Source organism: Myotis davidii, unplaced genomic scaffold (assembly GCF_000327345.1).
Source record: "Myotis davidii unplaced genomic scaffold, ASM32734v1 scaffold46, whole genome shotgun sequence".
In the NCBI taxonomy this organism is placed as follows: Eukaryota; Metazoa; Chordata; class Mammalia; order Chiroptera; family Vespertilionidae; genus Myotis; species Myotis davidii.
Window position 1 is genome coordinate 2,904,480 of NW_006383006.1, and position 23,783 is coordinate 2,928,262.

At 45.5% G+C, this 23,783-nt stretch overlaps 1 protein-coding gene and 1 long non-coding RNA gene across 2 annotated transcripts in view; one reads left to right on the plus strand and one right to left on the minus strand.

Annotated features, from left to right (window-relative positions):
- Positions 1-3,723: 3,723 nt before the first annotated feature.
- LOC107181559 overlaps positions 3,724-23,783 on the minus strand; it is a 22,988-nt gene continuing 2,928 nt past the window's right edge. The window contains exons 2-3 of the long non-coding RNA XR_001512221.1: positions 8,254-8,258; positions 3,724-3,738 (exon numbers count right to left, since the gene is read on the minus strand). This is a non-coding gene — a long non-coding RNA (uncharacterized LOC107181559). The remainder of the gene's footprint in view (positions 3,739-8,253; positions 8,259-23,783) is intronic.
- Positions 8,488-23,783, plus strand: part of TGM5 (transglutaminase 5) — a 30,330-nt gene continuing 15,034 nt past the window's right edge. The window contains exons 1-6 of the mRNA XM_006778031.2: positions 8,488-8,576; positions 12,885-13,064; positions 13,162-13,407; positions 15,169-15,287; positions 17,519-17,647; positions 18,239-18,416. Coding sequence (XP_006778094.1) covers positions 8,567-8,576; positions 12,885-13,064; positions 13,162-13,407; positions 15,169-15,287; positions 17,519-17,647; positions 18,239-18,416 — 862 coding nt within the window. The 5' untranslated portion in view covers positions 8,488-8,566. The remainder of the gene's footprint in view (positions 8,577-12,884; positions 13,065-13,161; positions 13,408-15,168; positions 15,288-17,518; positions 17,648-18,238; positions 18,417-23,783) is intronic.

Below are 23,783 nucleotides of genomic sequence, written 5' to 3' on the forward strand. Positions count from 1 at the left end.
GGAACATGGCTACAGAACCTGGCTGGAGAACCTGGAGAACCTGGCTGGAGATCCTAACCAGAACTTCGCTGGAGATCCTGACTAGAACTTGGCTAGAGATCCTGGCTAGGCTGCTGATCAACTGAACGCTGTCTCCGTGTCATTCTTTCTTCGCCGACTCTGTCCACACCTTTGGGGACCCCTGGACCTGCTGGGGTTGGACCACAACACTCTCTGATGATCAGTGAGCATTTTTTCATATGTGTATTGCCCATCTGTTAAGTGTCTATTCAGTGTTAAAAATTTGCCCATTTTTTAACTGTATTGTTTGTCTTCCTGGGGTTGAGTTGTATGAGTTCTTTATACATTTTGGAAATTAACCCTTTACCAGATGAATTGATAGGGGCAAAAATAGAATGTTGGGATGTTGTACCCTGCAAGACCAAATTAATGAGTCATTTAATAAGCCAGTGACTGAGAGGAAGTTATGGCTCCAAATCTCCCAGTCCCAAAATGGTGGCAGCATCAGGCTTATTATATAGGCAAGTATTACAAAGGTATCGATTACATCTTTGGGGTTGGAATGAGGAATCTGGTTTGCACAAAGCAAGTTAGTTATCTATGAAGATTAATTATAGTTTGGGTCTTCAGACCACCGAATCAACAGAAATTGAGCAATTTAGTTATCTATAAAGATTAATTATGGTTTTGGGTCTTCAGACCACTGAATCAACGGAAACACATTATCTGGAGCTGCTGAGGCAATTTAGAATAATTGTGCTGTCCTGGTCTTGGGACCACTGAGTCAACCGGAATGCATTATCTGTAGCCACTGAGGCAACTTAGGGTAATTGTGCTGTCCTGGTTTCCAGGTACAGAAGAATGTGCTTCGAAAACCAGTAAGATCACAATCAATGGGATATTCAAACCTCCAACAATGGAGTATTCAATCGATTGGGGTAGCATACATAAGTTCAGAAAATCAAAGTAACGTTTCTATTGTTTCAGCAAGCAAATAAGTACAAAGCCAAGTCAGCAGGGTTAAAATTTTAAACAGCAATTCCCACCAAGCATGGTTGCCACCATGCTTCAGGGGAACCAGCTAGAATTGTAAGAAATATTAATCAGGCTGTTAACCGTGATTGTTTTGTTCTGATTAAAGAAGGCACATTCTAACCTGGCTGGCAGCTGCACTCAGGACCTGGGAGCTCACCTGGAAGCTCCCTTCTTCCCCTTTTGGAGTTGCCTATTATCTTGGAAAGATTAAAAATTTTGTTGCAGAAACTGGAGCCAGAAACCAGAATCGCCAGCCCTTGAGGACTCCAGCCCTTTTGCATATCTGTAAACTGCCCATTTGCCCTTTGCCTACTTTCCTCTGTACTTCTACCAATATAGGCAGCCAGCTATGGTGGGGTGCAGAGCAGATTTTTGTGGATGAGCTGCTGCTCTCCTATATTGCCAGCAGTATTGGAATAAACGTTCATAATGATTCAACCCTGTTGGTTACCGTATCATTGGTGAAAATGTTCTCCCATACAGTGGGCTTCCTTTTCATTTTGTTGATGGTTTCTTTGGCTCTGCAGAAGCTTTTTATTTTGATGTAGTCTCCTTTGTTTATTTGTTCCTTCACTTCTCTTGCTCTAGGTCCTGGAGTCTAGGACAGTGATGGCGAACCTTTTGAGGTTGGGCTGTACTTCTACCAATATAGGCAGCCAGCTATGGTGGGGTGCAGAGCAGATTTTTGTGGATGGCTGCTGCTCTCCTATATTGCCAGCAGTATTGGAATAAACGTTCATAATGATTCAACCCTGTTGGTTACCGTATCATTGGTGAAAATGTTCTCCCATACAGTGGGCTTCCTTTTCATTTCGTTGATGGTTTCTTTGGCTCTGCAGAAGCTTTTTATTTTGATGTAGTCCCCTTTGTTTATTTGTTCCTTCACTTCTCTTGCTCTAGGTGCTGGAGTCTAGGACAGTGATGGCGAACCTTTTGAGGTTGGCGTGTCAGCATTTTGAAAAACCCTAACTTAACTCTGGTGCCGTGTCACATATAGAAATTTTTTGATATTTGCAACCATAGTAAAACAAAAATTTATATTTTTGATATTTATTTTATATATTTAAATGCCATTTAACAAAGAAAAATCAACCAAAAAAATGAGTTCACGTCTCACCTCTGACACATGTGTCATAGATTCGCCATCACTGGTCTAGGAGATGTATCGGTGAAAATACTGCTATGTGAGATGTCTAGATTTTACTGCTTATGTTTTTTCTTCGGGGATTTTTATGGTTTTGTGACTTACTTTGATGTCTTTTAGCCATTTTGAGTTTATTCTTGTGTGTCATTGTGTTGTTGTTTTTTAAGTTATCATTACATGGCTATCATAAAGAAAATAAAAACCCACAAGAGAACCTTAGCCAGTTTGGCTCAGTGGATAGAGCTTCGGCCTGTGGACCAAAGGGCCCCGGGTTCGATTCTGGTCAAGGGCATGTACCTCAATTGCAGGCTCCTCCCCACTCAGGTCCTGGTCGGTGCTCGAGCAGGAGGCAACCAATCGATGTACCTCCCTCACATCGATGTTTCGCTTTGTCTTTCCCTCTCTCTTCCACTCTCTCTAAAATTCAATGGAAAAATATTTTTGGGTGGGGATTAAAAAACAAAACAAAACAAACAAACAAAAGACAAGAGATAACAAAGGTCGGTGAGGATGTGGGAAAGGGAACCCTTGTGCACTGTTGTTGAGAATATATATTTGTCCAGCCATCATAGAAAATAGTACAGAGTTTCCTCAGGAGTTAAAAATAGAACTACTATATGATCCAGCAATTCCACTTCTGGTTATATATCCGAAGGAAATGAAACCACTATCTCAAAGAAATACCTGAACTGCCATGTTCACTGACAATAGACAAGATATGCAAACAATGTAAGTGTCATTAGACTAATGGACAAAGAAGAGGTGGTACATACACAATGGAATATTGTGCAGCCAGGAGAAACAAGGGAATCCTGCCACTTGCTACAACATCGATGGCCCTTGAGGGCATTATGCTAAGTGGAGAGAAGTCAAATGGGGAAAGACAAACACGGCATGATCTCACTTACACAGACATACCTTGGGGATATTTCGGGTTGGTTCCAGACTACTGCAATAAAGCAAGTGGCAATCTCTTTGCTGGTGGAGAATCTTGCCTTCAATTTGCAAAATGGTCCATCTGTGACGTTCAATAAAACAAAGCACAGTACAATGAGGTATTCCTGTATGGGGAATCTATAAAAGCTGAGCTGTTAGAAACAGTGTGATGGTTACCAGGGACTGGGAATGGGAGGAATTGGGAGATGTTGGTCAAAGGACATAACCTTCTAGTTAGAAGGATAAGTTCTCGAGATCTAATGTACAGCTTTGTGATCATCGTTAACAATACTGTATTATATACTTCCGATCTTAAATGTTCTCCCACAAAAAAAGAAATATTACATGATATGATGGAGGTGTAATGGTGATAATCATATTGCAATATATTAGTGTTTCAGATAACATGTTGTATACCTAAAATTTACACAAGGTTATGTGTCAATTATGACTCAATAAAAAATTGTTATCATCACTAATTGACGCCTCTCCATCACGGAAAATTGAGGCCATCCAGAAGGCCCGAGAGGGAGCACATCCTGCCGCGGATGCTCAGGCATGGCTTCTTCCTCCGCTCCTCACCTGCTCTGTGAGTCTGCAGGTTCGCTCGGCTCCTCTCCACCCTCCTCCCCTCATCCCCTCCTCCTCCTCCCTTGTTTTGTATTCCTTTTGCTTTTGCCGGCTGCTTTGGGCAGGAAGGGCAGGAGCCTGCACACCCACACTCCACCTGTGTGCAGCTGCACCTGTCCCCAGTAAGTGCCGAGGCCATTTCTATGGGGCTCTGTCACTGCTCTGCCACGTGGCTCCCTGCTGCCCACAGGAGACCGGGAGCCTGCACTGGCTCCTACGGAAATTGGAAACTTGCTCCCTTTACAGGGTGGTAGGTCCTCCTTCGCTTAGTCGCTGCCCCTCCTGCCTGGAGATGCAGGGACTTGTGTCACTGGAGGGGATCAGTGGGCAGGCTTTCTCCTGGGCCTCCCAGGGGTATGGGGATATTAGCTATCTCTGCCTTCGTGGTTGATCTTTCAAATATTTCCTCTCTCCCCAACTAAAAATTGGCTTTTAAAAAATGTACCCTTTGTGTTTTCTTCCTTTATGTAGGCAAGACCGACTGGCCTCATTTCCTCACTTCGGTTAGAACTTCGGTTAGATGAGCCGGTTGGACAGTCTCAAAGCTCCCTGATAGCTCCGCCATCCCAGGGCCCAGGATGCCGGGGTCCCCACCACTGCTGGAGAGAGCCCTGAGATTAGGCCTGCGCAGCTCTGTTTCCTGTCCTGGCCCTCCCCTCACCTCACAGCGAACCGCGGGGGTCATCCGACCAGGCAGTTGTGCCCACAGATAAACTCTGGCAAAAGAAAAAAAATTTTTTTTTAGTTTTTATTGTTGGAAGTATTACATATGTCTCCTTTGCCCCACATTGACTTCTTCTAGCCCCGCCCCCAGGCCCCACCGCAGTCCTTCACCGCCCTATTGTCAGTGACCAGGGGTTAGGCAGACATGGCAAAAGAAATTTTCAGGAGCAGGAGGCACAAACCAGGCCAGCAGCACCCTGGTCAAGTGGTTGCTGGTCTTTCCGCCTGCTGTGGCGGTCACAGAGACTTTGTCCTCATATCCTTTGGGCTGGTAGTTTTGGAGTCCCTGCTATTCAGTGCATTGTGTGCTACAAAGGAGAGAGCTCTGGACAGAGTCTGGGCTCTGTCGTGGTGTGACCCTGGCTCCCTCAGTTGCAAGATGATAGCCACAATAAAACAGTGCCAGGCCTTCCTTCCCTCAGAGGGTTGCAGTGAGGATCCAATGAGAAAGTGTGTTCTAAAGATCTTGGTATCATACGCAGAGGCCCTCTGATGAGTTTAATCACCTCCCCTGGGTCACTGCCTCCATGTCTGGGGGTGGGAAGAGGAAGGAGGAAAAGGATCCCACCTGGATCTTCCAATTCTGGCTTCCCTTCGCAACTGTCTGTGGGGAGCTCTCTGCCTTCTCCTCAGACCTGGGCACTACGGAGCCAAGGACCCTGAATCTACAGACAAGGAGGCTAGAACTTGTCTAAGGCCATAATGGGAATTCATGGCAGGACCAGGACTAGGGTCCTAGTCTCTCTGAGTCTTATAAGGTCTGGGGGGCCCCCACCCCCACCTTGCTAGAGCTGGGCTGCCCGGAGGGATGGCCGGTGCCTCCGCACCTCCCAAGTGAGTGTCCCAGGATCTGCTCTGTGGCCCTTCCCTGCAGCCACAGCCTTGTCTCTGTCCAGATGGAAAGGTTCTCACCAACTCCACTCGGCTTCCTGACTCTCCTCTGCCTCCCTGACTCAACCCAGAGACCAGCTGCTCTGATCAGAGCTGCCCCCTCCCCTAGCACACTCTCTCCCACAAATGACCTGTAGGAATCAAATGATAGGCTGCATCTATAAGTCGCTCATTAGCCCCAGCCATGAAATAGGTTGTTGCTGGGTAGCCATTGGGCATTTTTCTCTCTGCTACCCCCACCTCTCCAGACCTGCCCAGCCTAGCTGCACTCACTTCCTACCTCCCCTCACAATTAATCTTACCTGCCCATGTCCATTTCTTTTTTTCTTTCTTTCTTTATTGATTAAGGTATTACATATGTGTCCTTATCCCTCCATTGCCCCACCCCCGCTCATGCCCTCACCACCCTGGTGTCTGTGTCCATTGGTTGTGCTTCCATGTCCATTTCTCCTTCCCATCTCAGCTAGTGTGACAATGGGTTCATGCCTTTACCTATTCATTCATTCATGGATCATCTTTTAATTAATTTATTCCATCAGTTAGCAGATAGGAACTAGAAAACCAGCCATGCTTCAGGTACTGCAAGGTTCTTACACAGGACTCTGGAGTCTGACTGTGTCCAAATCTAGCTCCACCAGTTCTTAGTGAGTGATGTTGGGGAAACTATTTAATGTCTTTAAGTCTTGATTTCCTCATCTGTAACATAGGAATAATAATAGTACCCAGCTCATGGGGATGGCGTGAATATTAGGTGGGATAATGCACATAAAGAACTAAAACAAACATGTTCACCCTGCATGGTCTCATTAACGGCCTCAATAAACAGCCAGCAAATCCCAACAATGGTGGCTCCTCCATTGGTGGACCCCAAGACATGATGCCCTTGCTGGATAATGAACACTGTGTAGCCTTAGATAAATCAGAGTTTTAAATAATGAAGGCTCAAGGACACACAATTTTTTATTGAGTCATTAAATAAAGCGTGCATACTGGTTCATTTAGGAAGCCTATATCCCTAATTATAACTACACCCCTAATTATTTAATTATTACTAAGTTTCCCTTGTTATAAAGTCCAAATAAAGGGGCTCAATTTTATATTCACGTTATCCTGGTTCTCTAAAAAGAGAAAAAGAAAAAAGAACTAAAACAGCATCTGGAATGTGAAAGCTATTACTAGTTCTTCTAGTAGTTTTCTTGTTAACCACTGTCATTATTAAGCACTGAGGATATACTAGTTAGACACAGGCTATGCCCTTAAAAAGGAAAGATAGGTAAGTATTTATAATGTGGAGTATGACTAGGCTAATTGAGAACACAAAAGGGGGTGCTCCTGAAAGCCTGGTGTGGAAGAGAGAGTCAGGAAGACTTCCCCAGGGCAATGCTTGAGCCTGGATACAAGAAAGTAGACAAGTGAGAGGAGAACATTTCAGAAAGAGACCAACTCATTCAAGAACTTGGAGGTGCAGGAGAGCAGGTCTCCGTGGGGTAACTGAAGGGGTTTGCCTGCCTGGATTCCAGGCTGGGAGGGAAAGATCCTGAAGGGCTCTGGGGGCGATGTTGACAAGTTTGGACTTTACCCAACTGTTGTATCTTGAGCAACCTGGTTGAATTGGCACTTCAGAAAAATCACGTTGGCAATTCATTTGGAAAAAGGATAGGAGGGAGGCTCGTTAGGAGCTGCTGTCTAGGCAAGTGGAGGCTTCAGGGAAGGCAAGACCAAGGGCACGGAGAAGGGCCAGTTTTAGGAAATAATCAGGAGTTGGACTGGACAGGCTCAGTGACTGATGGCTAAGGGAAGTCAGGAAGTTGGAGAAGAATAAGGTGGTACCAGTTTCTCCCAGAGTGACTGGGTGGGCACTGTCCTCACTCACCAAGACCAGGGATGCAGAAGGAAAGGAAGAGGGATGGAGTTCCACTTTTTTTTAAAATATTGATTTTAGACAGAAAGGAAGGGGAGGGGAGAGAGAGAGAGAGAGAGAGAGAGAGATCAACATCGATCAAGTGCCTCCTACATGCCCCCTACTGGGGATGAAGCCCAAAACCCAGGCATGTGCCCTGACAAGGAATCAAACCAGTGACCTCTTGGTGCATGGGTTCATGCTCAACCACTGAGCAACACCGGCCGGGCAGGAGTTCCACTTTGGATAGAAAGTGGGTGACGGTGTGTTAGTGAATTCTATATACACATGTATACTAGTAAATACACTTTAAATACTGACTGGGGATAGAGAGAGTTGGAAATACAGGAGGAGAGATGGGAGCTGGTGACTGAGGTTCCTGAGAAAAGCAGACAAGGAACCTAGAAAGCAGGGGTGCACAGGGAGAAGTGTCCCACAGGAGGGAAGGAAGGGGAAAGGGAGGGGGGTCGTTCTTCAGGCAGTCCAACCAACTGCCTATGAAGAACCCTCCCCCTTTGTGTCTCTCTTCTCCCATCAGTTCTTTTCTCCCTTACACATTCAGTCCAAGGACTTGCACTTTTCTTACTAGAATCTTACTAGATCACTCACTGGCGTTCCCACTCTCTCATCTATTTCCAAAACTCTTCCACGAATCTTCCCAAGTTTTCTTCCTCTACTGCTTTTATTCAGGAGTCACCTGGAACTTGGCAGATCTTACCCATGACAATACCTCTGACAAAAAATAAATATCAAAAAAGTCATACTAAAGTGATCCAGAGGGGGCTCTATGGCACTGATGTCCAGGAAGTGACTTCAGAATAAAAAAGAGGGCTCAGGTGCAAGCAGAGTCCTAGGCTTGGGTCTCAGTTGTGAGCTGTAGTCTTGTGGCCCTGGTGCTCCTTCTTGCAGGAGTGCAGCCTCTCTCCATCGCCCTGGAAGCCGCATCAGCTTACTACTCCCGCATCAGCTTACCTGGCTCCTTCCCTCCCAGTACAGCACCTACCAAAGAATACCCCATTGCCCAAGAGCTGTCAAAGGCCTATATAGCACAAGGCCCTGACAGTTCATTGGCCATTGCACTTCATCTTAGCAGAGCAACTTTGCCAAGAAAAACCTGAGGGCAAGTGAGAAAACCAGTTGTGATCTGCCCAGTAAGCAGGTGGCAGTGCAGCAGCCAGCCCCGCCTCCAGTGTCTCCTGGCATCTCAGGGATGGAAGGTGAAGCAGACACTCCAAGACCAGTTTCCTGAAGCACCGGGCCATCCTGCTGTTCCGTGGGGAGCAGCCCGAGCACTGAAGGCAGCCACCATGGCACAAGGTAGGGCAGGCCTGTGGGGCTGCTGGAGGTCAGGGGCAAGAAAGACAGAGAGACTGTAGGAAGTCAAGTGAGGGTGCATTCATAGGAAGAAGGGAGCAAATAAAGAACAGAGGCAGAAGGAGTAGAAACTCCAGGAACCTCAGAGTTGGTAACCCAAGAACCAGGAGACAGGAGATGCCAGCAGGTAAACACAGCCAAGCCAACATGCTGGCTTCTATAGCCCAGTAGGACAGGGCAGGATCAGGAATCAGGGGGTCATGGTTTCTGTTCTTTTTCCACCAGCTGACCCTTTGACATTGAGCAAGTCACTTCTCCAGTTCCCAGCCCCCATGCCTGAAAGAACAAGGGGGGTTGGACGAGACAATCTTGACATTATCTTCCATCTCTAGAAGTCTCTGAATTTCATATCTTCACTTCTTCCCCTACTTCAGGTCTCTTCCTCATCTTAGCTAATCTCACCACCACCCTTCTATCTATATCAATTCCCGCTCTCTAGAAAGAGCTGCTATGAAGATTAAATGGTTAGTTGAAATCATAAGAATAAGCTATAAAGTTCTATAAATGTAACAGACTTACCTTCGTTTACTGTTTTGTGTTAAATTTTTATTTTTAAATTTTTAATTTCACAAGAAATATACTAATACAGAGTTGGAATAAAATAAAGCAATAATTACAGGTGAAGCTATAGTCAGTCCCTTTACCCCACCCCCAACCCCAGCCTCATCTCCAGAGAAACCACTGTTACCAGTCTTTTGTCTATACATTTATATTCATATATACATGCTCAATGTAATATTAGTATGTGTGGCTTCTTTTTTTGTATATCTTTGGTCTAATCATATTGTACGTATTTTTCTACAGCTTGACTTTTTGTTGTTGTTGTTGTTCAACAGTATGCCTTCGGGCTCTATCCATGCCACTCAGTACCTACAGATTTTCACTATGTTCTACATTGCATAGTATTTCATATTATGGGTGTAAGTAATTTATTTACCCAGTCCCCTATTGTGAGCATTCAGGTTGCTTCCCTATTTTTAGTTATATAAGCAATGATGCAATGGAAATTCTTTCTATGCCTCTTTGTGCTTGTGTGGGAGTATCTCTTTAGCTAGACACTGAGACCAATTACTTTAAAAGTTGTTCCTATCGTTTTATTTCTATTTTATTGGTCACTTCACCACATTCTCCTTGCATAAAAAGAACAAATATGTCCAATGTTAAATGTACCTCCTGCTTGAACATCTAGTGTCTGGGCTGAAGAACAATCCCTATGTTACAGGTAGATGTTAACTGGACCCAGAATGCATCCAGAGGATGAGCTTTGTCCCCACTGCTCACTGTCAGGCAGATGCTACCACTCCTGTTGAGTAGTCTGGGTCATGTGCCTAAGCTGAATCAGGACCAGTTAGCAAGCTCTGTCTAGTCAACTGGTCTCCAAAAAGAATGAGCTTCTAATTCCACCACTGGGGAAAAGTCAAGTGCTTTCCCAACTGGCAGTGGGTTGGGTGTCCTTTCTGAACATGAGTGAAGGCTGGAAATGGGCGGTAGCTATTGGGTAATGGAAATAGCACAGGACTTGAGCAAGTAACCTTAAGTTTAACTTTGGGCAAGACATTTAATTTGCCTAAACCTTGGTTTTCTCTATGCCAAGTGTGGATGACATGACATTTCATGCCTCTACTGTTGTGGGGAGGATACAATGAGAAAACTGTCTTGAGGTACCCAGGACAATGCCTATCACAGTGCCTATCAAGCCCTCAATAACGTGTTCATTGAATCTGAAATTTGAAATAAGTACAGGGTGATTATACAAAAGACAGAGAACTTTACTCATCATAGCAAACATTTTTTAATACCTACAATGTGCTGAAAATTGTGCTTATACTTCTTTTATAAGAAACTCATGCTCATTAGCAGTCATGCTCCATATCCTCTTCATCCCAGCCCTTGCTAAACTCTATTCTACTTTCTGCTTTTATGAATTCCCTAGTCTTCATATTTTATATTAATGGAATCATATAATATGTGGCCTTTGTGTTTGGCTTCTTTCATTCTGCATAATGTTTTCAACTTTCATCCATGCTATAATATATTCAGCATTTCTTTTTATGGTTGAATAATATTCCCGTGTATCGATATACCACTTTCATTAATTAATCAGGTGATGAACATTCAGGTTGTTATAAATAATGCTGCTATCAACATTAATGTACAAATTTCTGTGAACATATGTTTTCAATCTCTTGGGTATAGGAGTGGAATCTCTAGGAGTGGAACTGCTGGGTCATATGGTAACTATGTTTAACATTTTGAGGAACTGCTGGACTGCTTCCAAAATGGCCACATCATTTTACAATCTCACCAGCAATATATGAGGGTTCCAATTTCTCTACATCCTCACCAACACTTGTTGCTTTCTCTCTTTCTTGTTATAGTCATCCAGGTGAATAGATGCGGTGAGAGTGGACATTCTTGTCTTGTTCCTTATCTTAGGGGGAAAGCAGCTAATCTTTCACTACTAAGTATAATGTTAGCTGTGGATTTTTCATAGATTACCTTTACCAGGTTGAGGAAGTTTCTTCTAGTCTTAATTTGTTGAGTATTTTCATTATGGAAGAATGTTGGATTTTGTCAAATGTTTTGGTTCATATTTCTTAAAATCTAAATACAGATGAGACAACACAGCTAGGTCTCTATCCCCATTGATTTACATCTAGTGGTGGAAAACAGACCAAAAAGTAACTGCAAAAATATCTGAACATCTCATAATGAGCCTAAATCTAATAGACTCTCAGTAAAAGTTTGTTGATGTGAATGAACAAGAGAGCATATTAACTTGTCCATTAAGCAGTTAAGGTTCCCTGTGAGTGATACAGTTACATGCTGTAGATCAAGTGAAGATGGGAAGAAGGGTAGGCCAAAGGAGACAAGCTCTATGAAGAAGGTGGGTCTTGAACAGGTGCTGGAGGAAAAGTGGACTTTGGTTAGATAGTGAAGGGGCATTCTGAGTTGGGGCTATAGCAGCAGCAAAATACATAGACAGGAAGGCTACCATTTGCTTGAAGACGGATCAGACGGACAGAGTGGTGAGAGTGGTGAGAAGTAAGAATGCAAGTGTAAGTGAAGACCAGGTATGGAGGATCGTTAGTGCCAGGTTAAGGAGTGTGCATTTTGTACAGTGGGCTGTTGGGTATTTCAGAGCATTTAAAGCAAAAGAACGGAATGATCAAGTTGTCTGGAGGAGAGGTATTCTGGTGATGTGTTAAGGGGTGGGTGATGTGGAGAGACGGAAAGCAAAAGACCTGATGGAGACTGTTCATGTCACTAGGAGTGAGGTGAGGCGGTTGGAATTATGTTAATGTGGAAAGGGACAGATGGACACCACAGACATTTTCAAGGAAAGCGTGAAGGGACCTATGACACATAAATGGATACAGACTGAGAAGGAGATGGATGAGCCAACTGTGGGAACCATGCGGTGACCATGTTCAAAGGTGAAGTTAGAAAAGCATCCCTTCTGCGGGAGGTACACTTGGAGGACACTGAGGTCAGTCTGCATCTTAGCAGAAACTCTGGGAGGCTGGGAGTGGGCCTTTCCTTGCTGACCTCAGCATCACACCTCCCCAAGCACTGGGCACATGCGTTAGTGTAGTCAGAAGGCCAGTGAATTGCACAGCGGCTCACGCAGGGACTTTCTCCCAGATTTGGATGCTGGTACAGGGGAAAGTGAAACTCAACTTTTGTTCAAGAAAGTGGATGCTGGCGTAAATCTGAGGACATGCTAGGCTAAAGGGCACAGACATACTTGGCCAGTCCTACAGGAGTTGGACCGAGAGAGAAAACCATGTCCCTCTAGGAGAGTAAGGGAGGAAGGCTGTGGGTGGCGAACAATGAAAATACATCCTGCATATCAGATATTTACATTACAATTCATAACAGTAGCAAAATTACAGTTATGAAGTAGCAACGAAAATAATTTTATGGTTGGGGGTCACCACATCATGAGGAACTGTGTTAAAGGGGCGCGGCATTAGGAAGGTTGAGAACCACTGGTTTAGAGGGTCAGAGAAGCAGGGAAGGAAGGGAGGAAAGAAGTAAAAAGGAGGCACGTACATGTACGGAGCCTTGTTTAATCCTTCTACCAACCGTGTAAGGCTGGTATTGTGGATTCTATTTTACCAACTTGGGAACTGAGGCTCAGAAAGGCTAAACTTCTTTCTCGAGTTTGCACAACTAGTAAGTGGTGGACAAGACTGGACCATGCTCCATAACCCTGCTCTTTCGTCTGCCCCGGCTGCCCCATTGCAGGGCTGGAGTTGTCCGTCACTGACTTCCAAAGCTCCCGGAACAACATGCGGCACCACACAGAGGAGATCACCTTTGACCACCTCATCGTTCGCCGGGGCCAGGCTTTCAACATCACCCTGTACTTCAGGAACCGGGGCTTCGAGCCAGACCTGGACAACATCATCTTCGTAGCTGAGACCGGTGCGAACCCCTGCTGGCACACAGGGGCGGGTGTGGGGGCAGAGTCTCAGGAGCTGGGAGGTTTCCTCAGAGGGCCTCAACTCTGCTTCCCTCCCAGGACCGATGCCCGACCTGGCCAAGGGGACTCGGGCTGTGTTCAGCCTGGCAGGTCGGCATAGCCCCAGTCCCTGGATGGCCTCACTGGAGACCAACAAGGCCAGCTCCCTGGAGGTGAGCCTGTGTGCCCCTCCCATGGCGCCGGTGGGTCAGTACCTCTTGAAGGTTCACATTGACTCCTTCCAGGGGTCTGTCACGGCCTACCAGCTTGGGAAATTCATTCTGCTCTTCAATCCCTGGTGCTCAGGTAAGGCGGGGTGCCTGTGTGGGGGTCCCTTGCCTCTGCCCCTTTGTCAATGCCACAGAGAGCCAGGATCAAGGATTTCTAGACCCCTGCTCCCTGGGAACCCACAAACCTCCGCAAACCCATGCACTAGGCATTCACTCCCAACCACCAAAAGGCAGGGAGGGATAAATTGCTATTTATTTACTCATCTAGAATTTTAAAATTATAAGCCAAGTCATCTTTACTTTAAAGGAAAATATTACAATTAAGTTTGACCACTGTTAACATTTACCTTTATCATACATTTTTAACTTAACTTGAGTTTTTTCATTGTAAGAGTTAATAAGTGAATTGTGGAATGAAGTAAAGGACAAAAAAAAAAAAAAGCAAAAGAAAGAAAGAGGAAGGAAAAAAGAAAGGGTGAAAAGTCAAACCTTATCCCAATCTCCAAGTTCCGTTCTCCAGAGGGAGTCCTGTTAGTGTTTTCTTGTGTAGCCTTACAAAAAATGTTCTACGCGTAATCAAATGTGTATTTATTGCATATATGTATATGTGTATAATTATATAATACATACCACACATGGGATTATTTAACACATAGTTTGCTCTAATTTGCGGGGGGGTTTTCATTTAAAAATTCAATGTTGGACATAGTTTCCTGTCAGTACATTCCTTCTAACAGCTACAATTACTTCACCATTTGGATGCACCAAATTTTTAACTGGTTCCCTATTTATTTGGACTGGAAAGTTTTTGTCATAGGCAAACATAGCTACAGGAAATATCCCAGAACTACCTGGCCCACAATCCCTGTCCTCTACATCTACCTGGGAGCAGGAGTAGTTCCATAGACAGCTGGCACGGATGTGAGCAGAATGAAGGACAAGCCAGGAGGACAGAGTAGGAAGAGGGCAGAAAGAGTTGAGAATAAGGGATTTGGGGCTGAGGTCAAATTCAACAAATTCTCACTTCTGAATAAGAGGATGTCTCCCTTCTCTTACTCCCTCTCATTCTACTTTCTCCACCAACCTTACACCGAGGGGACCTGCTGCGTTGTGCCAAAACCCAGAGCCCTGGCTGGGTTCTAATATCTCTAACCACCTCCACTGCTCTGTCACTGATTGGCACAGAACTCTTACCCATCCGCCAGATGAATAGGCCCTGCCACTGGATCAAGGAGGATGGATATCTGTTTGTTTTCTCTCTCTCTCTCTCTCTCTCTCTCTCTCTCTCTCTCTCTCTCTCTCACACACACCTACCTCCCCTCCAAAACTGTGTGTTTCAGACTTGTCCTGAGGGCCCCCTGGAGCTGTGGGGAAGAAAATGGTATCTGTGGGGTCTTCTCTTTTAAAGCTTGAGTCCTACAAAAGAAATGATGAGGTCAAAGCCAACCCCTAAATTCTGGCTTGCTCTTTTCCAACCAGGATTAATTAAGTATGGCAGAGCACAGAGCATGGAGTCACATAGGCTGTGTTCACATTTCACCCTGTACTATGTGACGTGGGCAAGCTATTTATCACTGTGAGCCTGTTTCCCCAACCTTAAAATGGGGCTGGGATGTAAATGTGCTTTGCAAACCAATAAATTCCACCAAAGGTACATTTGTACTGTCCCACCTCATTTTCACGCTGAGCCTGTTGCCGGTGTTGAGCAGGTCTTGCTTCCCCTCTTGGTGTCGCCCTGTGCAGTCCTCAGGGTTGTTTCCATGCCTTCTGTGGAGGGGGATGGGCAGGAAGGGCAAGATGACTTTTCCGCTTTGTGTCCTCCCATGTTGATTCCTAGGGGACGCTGTCTTCTTGGACAGTGAGCCCCAGAGGCAGGAGTATGTCATGAATGATTACGGCTTCATCTACCAAGGAAACAAGAACTGGATCCGCCCTTGTCCCTGGAACTATGGGCAGGTGAGTCTCGGCCCAGCTCATGGACCGTCTAAGGGAGAGGGAAGCAGGAGGGGGATGGGAGGATGCCCCTCAGGCAAGGTAGGTCTGGAACTACTGACTAATGGGAACTAAATGGTACTGGGAAGATGTGAGATGTGACTCCGGGGAGCTAGAGGAGCAGCCATAGAAAGTTGGAAGGTGTTCTTTGCTGACTGTGTCAGGATTAGAGAGAGAAGGGCAGCTGAAGGTACCCACCCAGGAACTCCACTGAGTGTGAGTGAGGATGAAGGCACAACCACGACAACGGCCATGGTGGTGCCTCATATTTTTGTGTAACTGTTTCTAGTGTGGTGTAGGTTGCTCTAGGTTTTGTTTTCCACACATATTCTGAAACATGTGACTTTATTTGTAAAAATAGCATCATATTAATCACAATGCTCTACAACAGCCCAACCTTCAGCAGATGCTCCAGGAAGTACAGAACCAGGCCAGGGAGGAGGGTTCTTGAGGCTGGCCCTGGCACTGGGGCACTGGCAGGGGGAGAGGACCAGCCCTGCCACCCAGAGGGGTGTCAAATGGGAAATCCCAGGGGAGCTTGTGGAGCCTTGTTTCAGTTTGCTATGGCTTCCTCTCCTGGACTTGTCGAGAACCACTGGTGTAGAGCCTTGTTCCAGTTTGCTATGGCTTCCTCTCCTGGACTTGTCCAACACGTGTGGCCTCAGGCCCAGCCTAGGCCCCCCAGGTGGATATAGTCAAGATGAGACATAGCAGCCTAAACTTGCCCCAGCTGACATCCCCACCCCCACACTCAGCATGGACAGATAGGGATCTTAGTGAGTCTCTGGACAGGAGGTTGCTGCCACCGGTGAGAAGCAGAAGAGCAGAGCTGCTGGTCTCTGAGTCCTGGGTCCTCTCATATCTCTTATTCAGTGAACATGTACTGAATGCCTGCTGAGTGCCAGGCAGGATTCTAGATGCTAGAGATATAAAGATGAATAAAACACTGTCCCCGAGCCCACAGTGAAGTGGGGACTCAGTCACATAAGCAGGTCACTTATGCAGCGTGACATGTAACGATTGCCAGACGGGCACAGGGGCCTCTGAGAGCCTGGAGGAAGAGCACTTGGTTGGGCATGGGGCTGTCTGGAAAGCTTCCTGGAAGAGGAAATACTTGAACTGAGTTAACCAAGAGAAGGAAGGTGGGGGGAAACATCACAGGCAAAGAGAAGGATGAGCAAAGACACAAAGGTGAGGATCCGTTTGACCTGCTGCAGGGGTTACAAGGAATCTGGGTGTTGCTGTAACAAAACTGGTGAGGCAAGGGTATTGAGAAGTAGAAGAAGGCCAGATCAGGGAGGGTCTTACGTGTCTTGTAGAGGAGGTTAGAGCTTTGATTCTGATCAAAGGTCACAGGGATCTTTGAACATTTTAAAGCAGAAAAGTGAACTGATCAAACCATCCCTTGGGGAAAGTGGATCGGAGAGCCTCCAGATCCTGTTTATTGCCCAGTGTTACATGGAAATCAATTAATTCACTTACTCTCATTCAACAAAGATGCTCAGAGCCCTTACTCTGTGCTGAGCACTGTGCCAGATCTGGGGTGTGAAGTTCCAAGGAACGTTCGAGAGAGGCAGAGCATACACTTAGGCAGGCAAGACAGACCTTGGCTACATCATTATACCTGAGCCTGATGAATAAAGATATAACTAGTGCTATGATACTAAACTAGGCTTGGGCTCAGCAAAAGCCCTCAGGACAAGTGGCATTCTCACCTCGCCTGCCTTGGGTGGGAAGTTTCCATAACTCACATGCTATTAGTCAGCCCACAGCCCTCCTGCATTGCTGGCACCATGGCAAGTTGGAGCCATCACCTTAGCCTTAACTACCAATGCTGAGCCGGATCAGCCGGTGGGAGTGGAAGATGAGGCAATGTGGTTTTAGCAAGAACAGCTCGTGAGGTCCAAGAGTGTGGAGATTGAGGAGAGAAGAGAGAGAAACAATTTTTCAGCCAGTCAGACACATTAGAAAAAACTCCAAGGATTTGACTTGCAGGACATACCAAGTGGGGGAGTTCTGATCCTAGAGCTTTGAGACCCTGTACCTGCTCGAGTTCATGGCTGTGCTACTAGACACAGTTACCTTCCAAGTAGGTTTGTATTTCAAACACACTCCATTGGAGAGCTGAGTGGGGTGGCTCCATATCTGCATGTGCCAAGCATGGGTGCCTTGCCTCTCGGCATCTCTCCTTGCAGTTTGAAGAGAAAATCATAGACATCTGCCTGGAGTTGCTAGACAAGAGCCTGCACTTCAAGAATGACCCAGCCAAAGACTGTGCCCTTCGAGGGAGCCCTGTCTACATCAGCAGGGTGGTGTGCGCCATGGTGAGGCTGGGTGTGGATTTGCCCACGCAGGGCATGTCCAGAGAGGGAGGAAGCCGTGCCAGGGGAGCCCTGCCCACTCACGGTTGCCCCTGCAATGGGAGAATGAAGAGTTGAGAGGCATGGGCCCTCTTGCAAAGCCATTTTGGCTAAGACTGATGAAAGTTATAGCTAACAGGTTTTTCTCAACTGAGCTCTGAAATAGCTGGGCGTGGGCCATCATGTCTATTAATCCCAAATTGCATGTTTTGGGAAAGGCTGAGGGTAGCCATAGTTTGTGAAATGGTCTTATTGTTTCTAAATTTCCTTTGCTCTGAGTATTTTTAAAAGCTACCAAAGCCAAGCTTTCCAGGGGATGGGGAGGTGAGGGGTAAGGGAGTGTGTAGAAATAGAATAATAAACTAATTAACTGTGGAACACAAGTCAGAGTGGCCAGCTTCACATCCCGACCCCTTCCCCGGCAGGTCCAGAAGTTCCCAGGTAAAATGAGATCAAAGCCTCCTCTGTGTCTCAGGCCTTGCAAGGCAGCTCACACATCACATCCTGTTGATGAAAAGGATGCTTCTAATTCTTCTATGTATGGCTTCTCTTCAGATCAACAGCAATGATGACAATGGGGTGCTCAATGGGAAGTGGAGTGAGAATTTCTCAGACGGCACCAACCCTGCAGAGTGGACCGGCAGCGTGGCCATCCTGAAACAGTGGCACGCCACAGGTTGCCAGCCAGTGCAGTACGGGCAGTGCTGGGTCTTTGCAGCCATCATGTGCACAGGTAGGGAGTAGAAAGTTCCCCATGAAATGACCAAAAATGCAATGGCTCACATACTAGCCCTCCAAATAATTCTTGTCTTCATCTCACACAGTTACCACCAAGGAACATTTGGAAGGAAGCCCTTTCCAGCAAAAATGTCTCTCCACTAACCTCAGGCTTCACATATCTGGGCTTATTTCAGAGGATGGTTTTGAGGTAGAAATCACACGCTTCCGGGACCCCTGGCACCCTTCCCTCTCTTCTAACTGAACCTGGCTGGAAACTGTCTGGTGCAAGCTAGGAAAGAGATGAGAGGCCAAGTAACTAGGAAAACTTGCAAACTGATTAGCACAGAGAATGGTCTTAATGAAGATGTTCATATGAGAGGGAAATATGCATCTGAGCAGTGGTATGGAACCCGGGCAAGATGACAGCCAAAGTGCAGTGGCCTTGAATTGGGAGTTTCACAAGTTCGGAGGTCTGGAGGCCTGGCTCAGGCCAGGGAATTAGGGGGTGAGGGGAAATAGTAGATCAGCTTTTCAGATAGGGAGTAGATGCAACATTAGGGGAAGAAAAGCTAAAAAGAATAGGCACGTGGGAAAGACGGCAGGTGGAAGTTGGTTTGCAGGTGGCAAGAGGAGCAAGTAGAAGGAAGTGGGAGGTAAATGTTGAGGACACTGACACCTAGAAATGAGTTGCACACTGGAGGTAGCAGGAGGAGGTCTTCTGCCTCACCCAGGGACTCTTGCTCCTGGCCCTCACCCTCACCCTGCCCCCCAGCCTAGGCCAGCTCTCAGCCTCTTGGCATGCATTTCCCTAAACCTGACTTGGGTCACAATCAGGAAGTTATTAATGTTACCTGGAGGAAGATGCCAGGCATGGCTTTTGTTCACAGCACTCTCTAGTGCAATCCAGGGAGGCCAGATCTGCCCACAACTTGGTTTTATCAAGGAGTGAGGCCTTTCGTGTAGAAACTCCCTGGAGGACAAGGCCCGGTGCACTCTGTACGCATGTGTGTGCTGAGTCCAGCTCCAGTCTCCTGGAGGAAGCCCAGACAGCCCTGGGCTGCGAGCAAAGGCCAGACCTCTGTCCAAGGGTACAAGGAGGTCTCTGTCAACACCCAGAGGGTGACTTCACACAGGTTGGTGAGGAGGAGGTTCCGCCGAACTACTCCTCCCCTGCAGCTGCACAGCCCCGGCTTGAGTTAATGCTTTGATTAGTCAAAGATTCCTTGGTCCGTGTTTTGTTCTGTTCTGTTTTGTTTTAATAAGAACCAGGAATCTGACAGCTTTGATTGTGTGACAGATAAGAGTTATGGGCATTTGGGTAAACTAGGATGTCTGAGTCATTGAGGGAGGAGGCACAAGAGTGAGAGGCAGAGGACGGATCAATCTTGTTTGTGCAGGATAGAGAGGAAATCTTCCTGTGCATGGAAAGCCTTGAGTCTAATGGGCCAGAAGAATGGGTGTAAAAGAAAAGGCCAGGGTTTGGGGTGTGACTATCTGGAACTGGTTGATGACAGAGGTGGAGCCAGTGAATGGAGATTATGCAAGAGAGCAGACCAATTAAAATGTTTATGAGAATAATGGCTCTATAGTGATCAGGGAAGCAAAGGGTTGGGCAAAGTGGGTCAAATGTGGGCTACAGTGGGTGCAACTGAAGCTCAGTTAGTGCCAGCCTTCCCAGAAAGGCCTACCACATTGTATATTAATAAGTATATCAGTTTTTAAAACTCATTCCAATAACACTTATTTATTGAGTCCTTATTCTATGCTAGGCACTATGCTTCAAATACTTTTGGGTATAAAAGTCTGTATCCTCCACTAAAAGTTAGAGGTCTATCAAGCTCCTCAACCCGATTCACCTGCCAAAGCGTTACTATTATTCACAATCACAAGAGCTGATGGTTATGGAAGAATTCCTTTGTGCCAGGAACTGCGCTAAAACTTTGACAGCTTAGAGTAATGTGAGGCATGTGGGCTCCAGAGGTAGACTGCTTGGCTTCAAAACCAGCAAGGCCATTAGTTGGCTGAATAACCTCGGACGAGTCACTTAACATGTGCCTCAGTTTCCTCAGAGGACTAAGCTCACACATGGAGAATTCTTAGAATAGAGCCTGGCTACGGTGAGTGTTCAGTATTAGCTAGGATAGTTCTGTTTGATCCTCCAAATGACGTTGTGAATTACCTTCACCTCAATTTTGCAGGTGAAGAGATTGAGTGATGGAGCGAGGCTCACATCCAGGTCTGGCACGCTCTCACCACGAGGCTGTATACTGCACAGACATGACGAGCAGCCACTGTGTGTCCAGCATTCCCTGTGCTTCGGGCACACAGTGAGCACTTTCACTCTTTCTAATCGTCACAGCCACATGCAAAGTAGATATCATTACCGACCATCACTTTACAGGTGAAAAAACTGAAGCTCAAAAGTGATCAAGTGACTCTTGTGTGACCCAGAAGTACATCCTCCGCCCAGTAGCTCTACTTCCCAGTATTGCCTTTTTTAAATGTGAACAGATTGACATCAAGTTCCTAAAGAAAAATCATAGAAATGAAACTTTGGATGCATCAAAGATAGTGCTATAATTTTTGGACGGGCTGTTTCCTTGACAACCGTTTAGTTGTCTATTACTCGGAGAATTTCAGAGAAATCCCTGGCCTACCCTTCGATGCTCAGGCCCAGCTGCCCTGCGACTCAGTCATCCTGTTCTGGCCACCCACTCCTTGTGACAAGGTCTGCCCCTCAGCCCTTGGCTGAGGTCTGTAAAGTATCCAGGAAGCCTCGCACTGTAACCAGGAACAGAGGGGACAGTGATGATCTGTTGTCTGAAAATTCTCCCCAAAGCCAGGTGTCCAAAAGCCGCTGATTGTATGATTCCATATATGTGCAATGCCCAGAATAGGCCAATTCATAGAGACAGGAGAGTGGCTTAGTGGTTGCCTGGGGCTGGGGGGAGGGGGGAATGGAAAGTGACTAGTAGACATAGAGGTGTGCTTTTTTTAGGTGAAATGTTCTGGGATTATTAGTGGGGATTGTTGTACAACCTGTGAATATACTACCAACCACTGAAGTGGTGACTCTAAAAGGGTGAATTTTATGGTATGCGAATTATCTCAATAAAGTGTATTTTTTTAAGCCAGGCATCCTAGGAATATGCCTGGTCCTGGTAGGCTCCTACCCACAACTGCATGGGGGAGCAGTAGGGGCAGAAATGAGGGGCTGAGGGTTGGAAGACTTGAACAATTGACTCTGAGCAGGTCCATGTGGTATCATCTCCTCCCCTGTAAAGTAGGGTCCTGGGCCATGGTGGGAAATGGTGGGAAGGTGAGGAGGCTGAGAGCTTGGGGCTGGGCACCTCCTCTCTTCATGGAGCTAAGATTTCTCCTCACTTGTTTATATAGACTTATTTCAATACAATAACTCTTGTCCTCATTGTTTTTACTGAGTCACTCATTCTGAAAGAAGGAACCTCAGCCAAGGCCCCCGTGTGCTATTTAGCTTCAACCTTTGGCTTAAACACAAATCTACTATTATTTTCCACGGATTTATGAGGCATCAAAGATTGTATGAAATCTTCCCTCACCAAGTTGTTAATTAATATGTGGCAAGCACTTAGAAAAATGCCTGGCACATGGTTAGTTTTACATTAAGTATTAGCTATGATAATTCGTCTCCTGGTGTTTTAATCTCTGCCTCTTAGGCTCCAAAAGTCTGACTGGCTCTTGGTTAAAAGGTTTTTATTTTATTATTTTTAAAATATATATATATTCTCCTGGTTCATGGGTCGTTGCTCAACCACTGAGCAACATCAGCTGGGCTAAAAGGTTTTTCTAGCCATCTACCAAACTTCAGCTTTCTATTTTCTCTACCACTTTTTTTTTTTTTAAGAATTTTGCAGATTGTAATTAAGGTCCCAAATCAGTTGATTCTAAGAAGGGAGATTATCTTCAGTGGGTTTGACCTAATCAGGTCAGAATTTGATTAATAATTTAAAAAAAATTATTAATTTCAGAGAGGAAGGGAGAGGGAAAGAAAGACAGAAACAGCAATGATGAGAGAGGATCATTGATCAGCTGCCTTCTCCACGCCCCCCACTGGGGCTTGAACCCACAACCTGGGCATGTGCCCTGACCAGGAATTGAACTGAGATCTCCTGGCTTGTAGGTTGACACTCAACCATTGACACACAGTAGCTGGGCTCTAGCACTTTTGGGGTTTATTTCCTTGCTTTGTTCCTTGGAGTGTTTGGGATTAAATTAATCATATTCCTCGTGTCATGGCATTTATCGTAATAGGTCTTCTTCAGGCCCCTCATTTTAAAAAATGTATCTAATTAATTGATTTCCCCCACTTATCTCATAAGCCATTTCCATTCACTTCCCCCTAAGATAGGGAAACATTTTGATGTATTTAATATATAGCATTGTATTTAAAGGTGTTCTTATAAAAAAGTATATTATCTTTTGTTGTTGTTGTTTTAATCATCACCCAAGAATATTTTTTCCATTGATTTTTAGAGAAAGTTGAAGGGAGGAAAAGAGGGGAGAGAGAGAGACATCACTGTGAGAGAGAGAAATAAATTGGTTGCCTTCCAACCCAGGTACATACCCTTGACCAGGAATTGAACCCGTAACCTGTTATTGTGGGGGCCAACATTCTAACCACCGAGCACACTAGCCAGGGAAGTATACTGTTATATTTGTATAATATTTTTTCCAGTATGTATTTTTGTTTTATAGATTGTATTTTTCACCTTTAAAAGTTCCATTGGGCCCTAGCTGGTTTGGCTCAGTGGATAGAGCATCAGCCTACGGACTGAAGGGTCCCAGGTTTGATTCCTGTCAAGGGCATGTAACTCAGTTGCAGGCTCGATCCCCTGCCTCAGGTTGGGTGTGAGCAGGAGGCAACCAATCAATGTGTCTCTCTCACATCGGTGTTTTTCTCTCTCTGTCTCTCCCCCTCCCTTCCACTCTCTCTAAAAATCAATGAAAAATTATCCTTGGGTGAGGATTTTTTAAAATTTCATTGAGTCTTTTCTTTATCTTCAATTTTTCTTATTATATTTATGTTTTCCTTTACTTTCTCTTGAGCATATTTATAGTATTTAAAATACCTGTTTTTTTTTCTATGTCCCTGATTCTATTATGATCACCAGATTATTTATTCACTTGATTCTTAGATTCACTTGTTGATAGATGCATGTTTGTTGTTCATAATTTGTATCTTTACCTTTTTCTTCTTCTTCCTCTTCTTAAAGGATACCTTTCAGCATTTCATATAATACTGGTTTGGTGGTGATGAACTCCTTTAGCTTTTCCTTTTCTGTGAAACTCTTTATCTGGCCTTCAATTCTGAATGATAGCTTTGCTGGATAAAGAAGTGAGG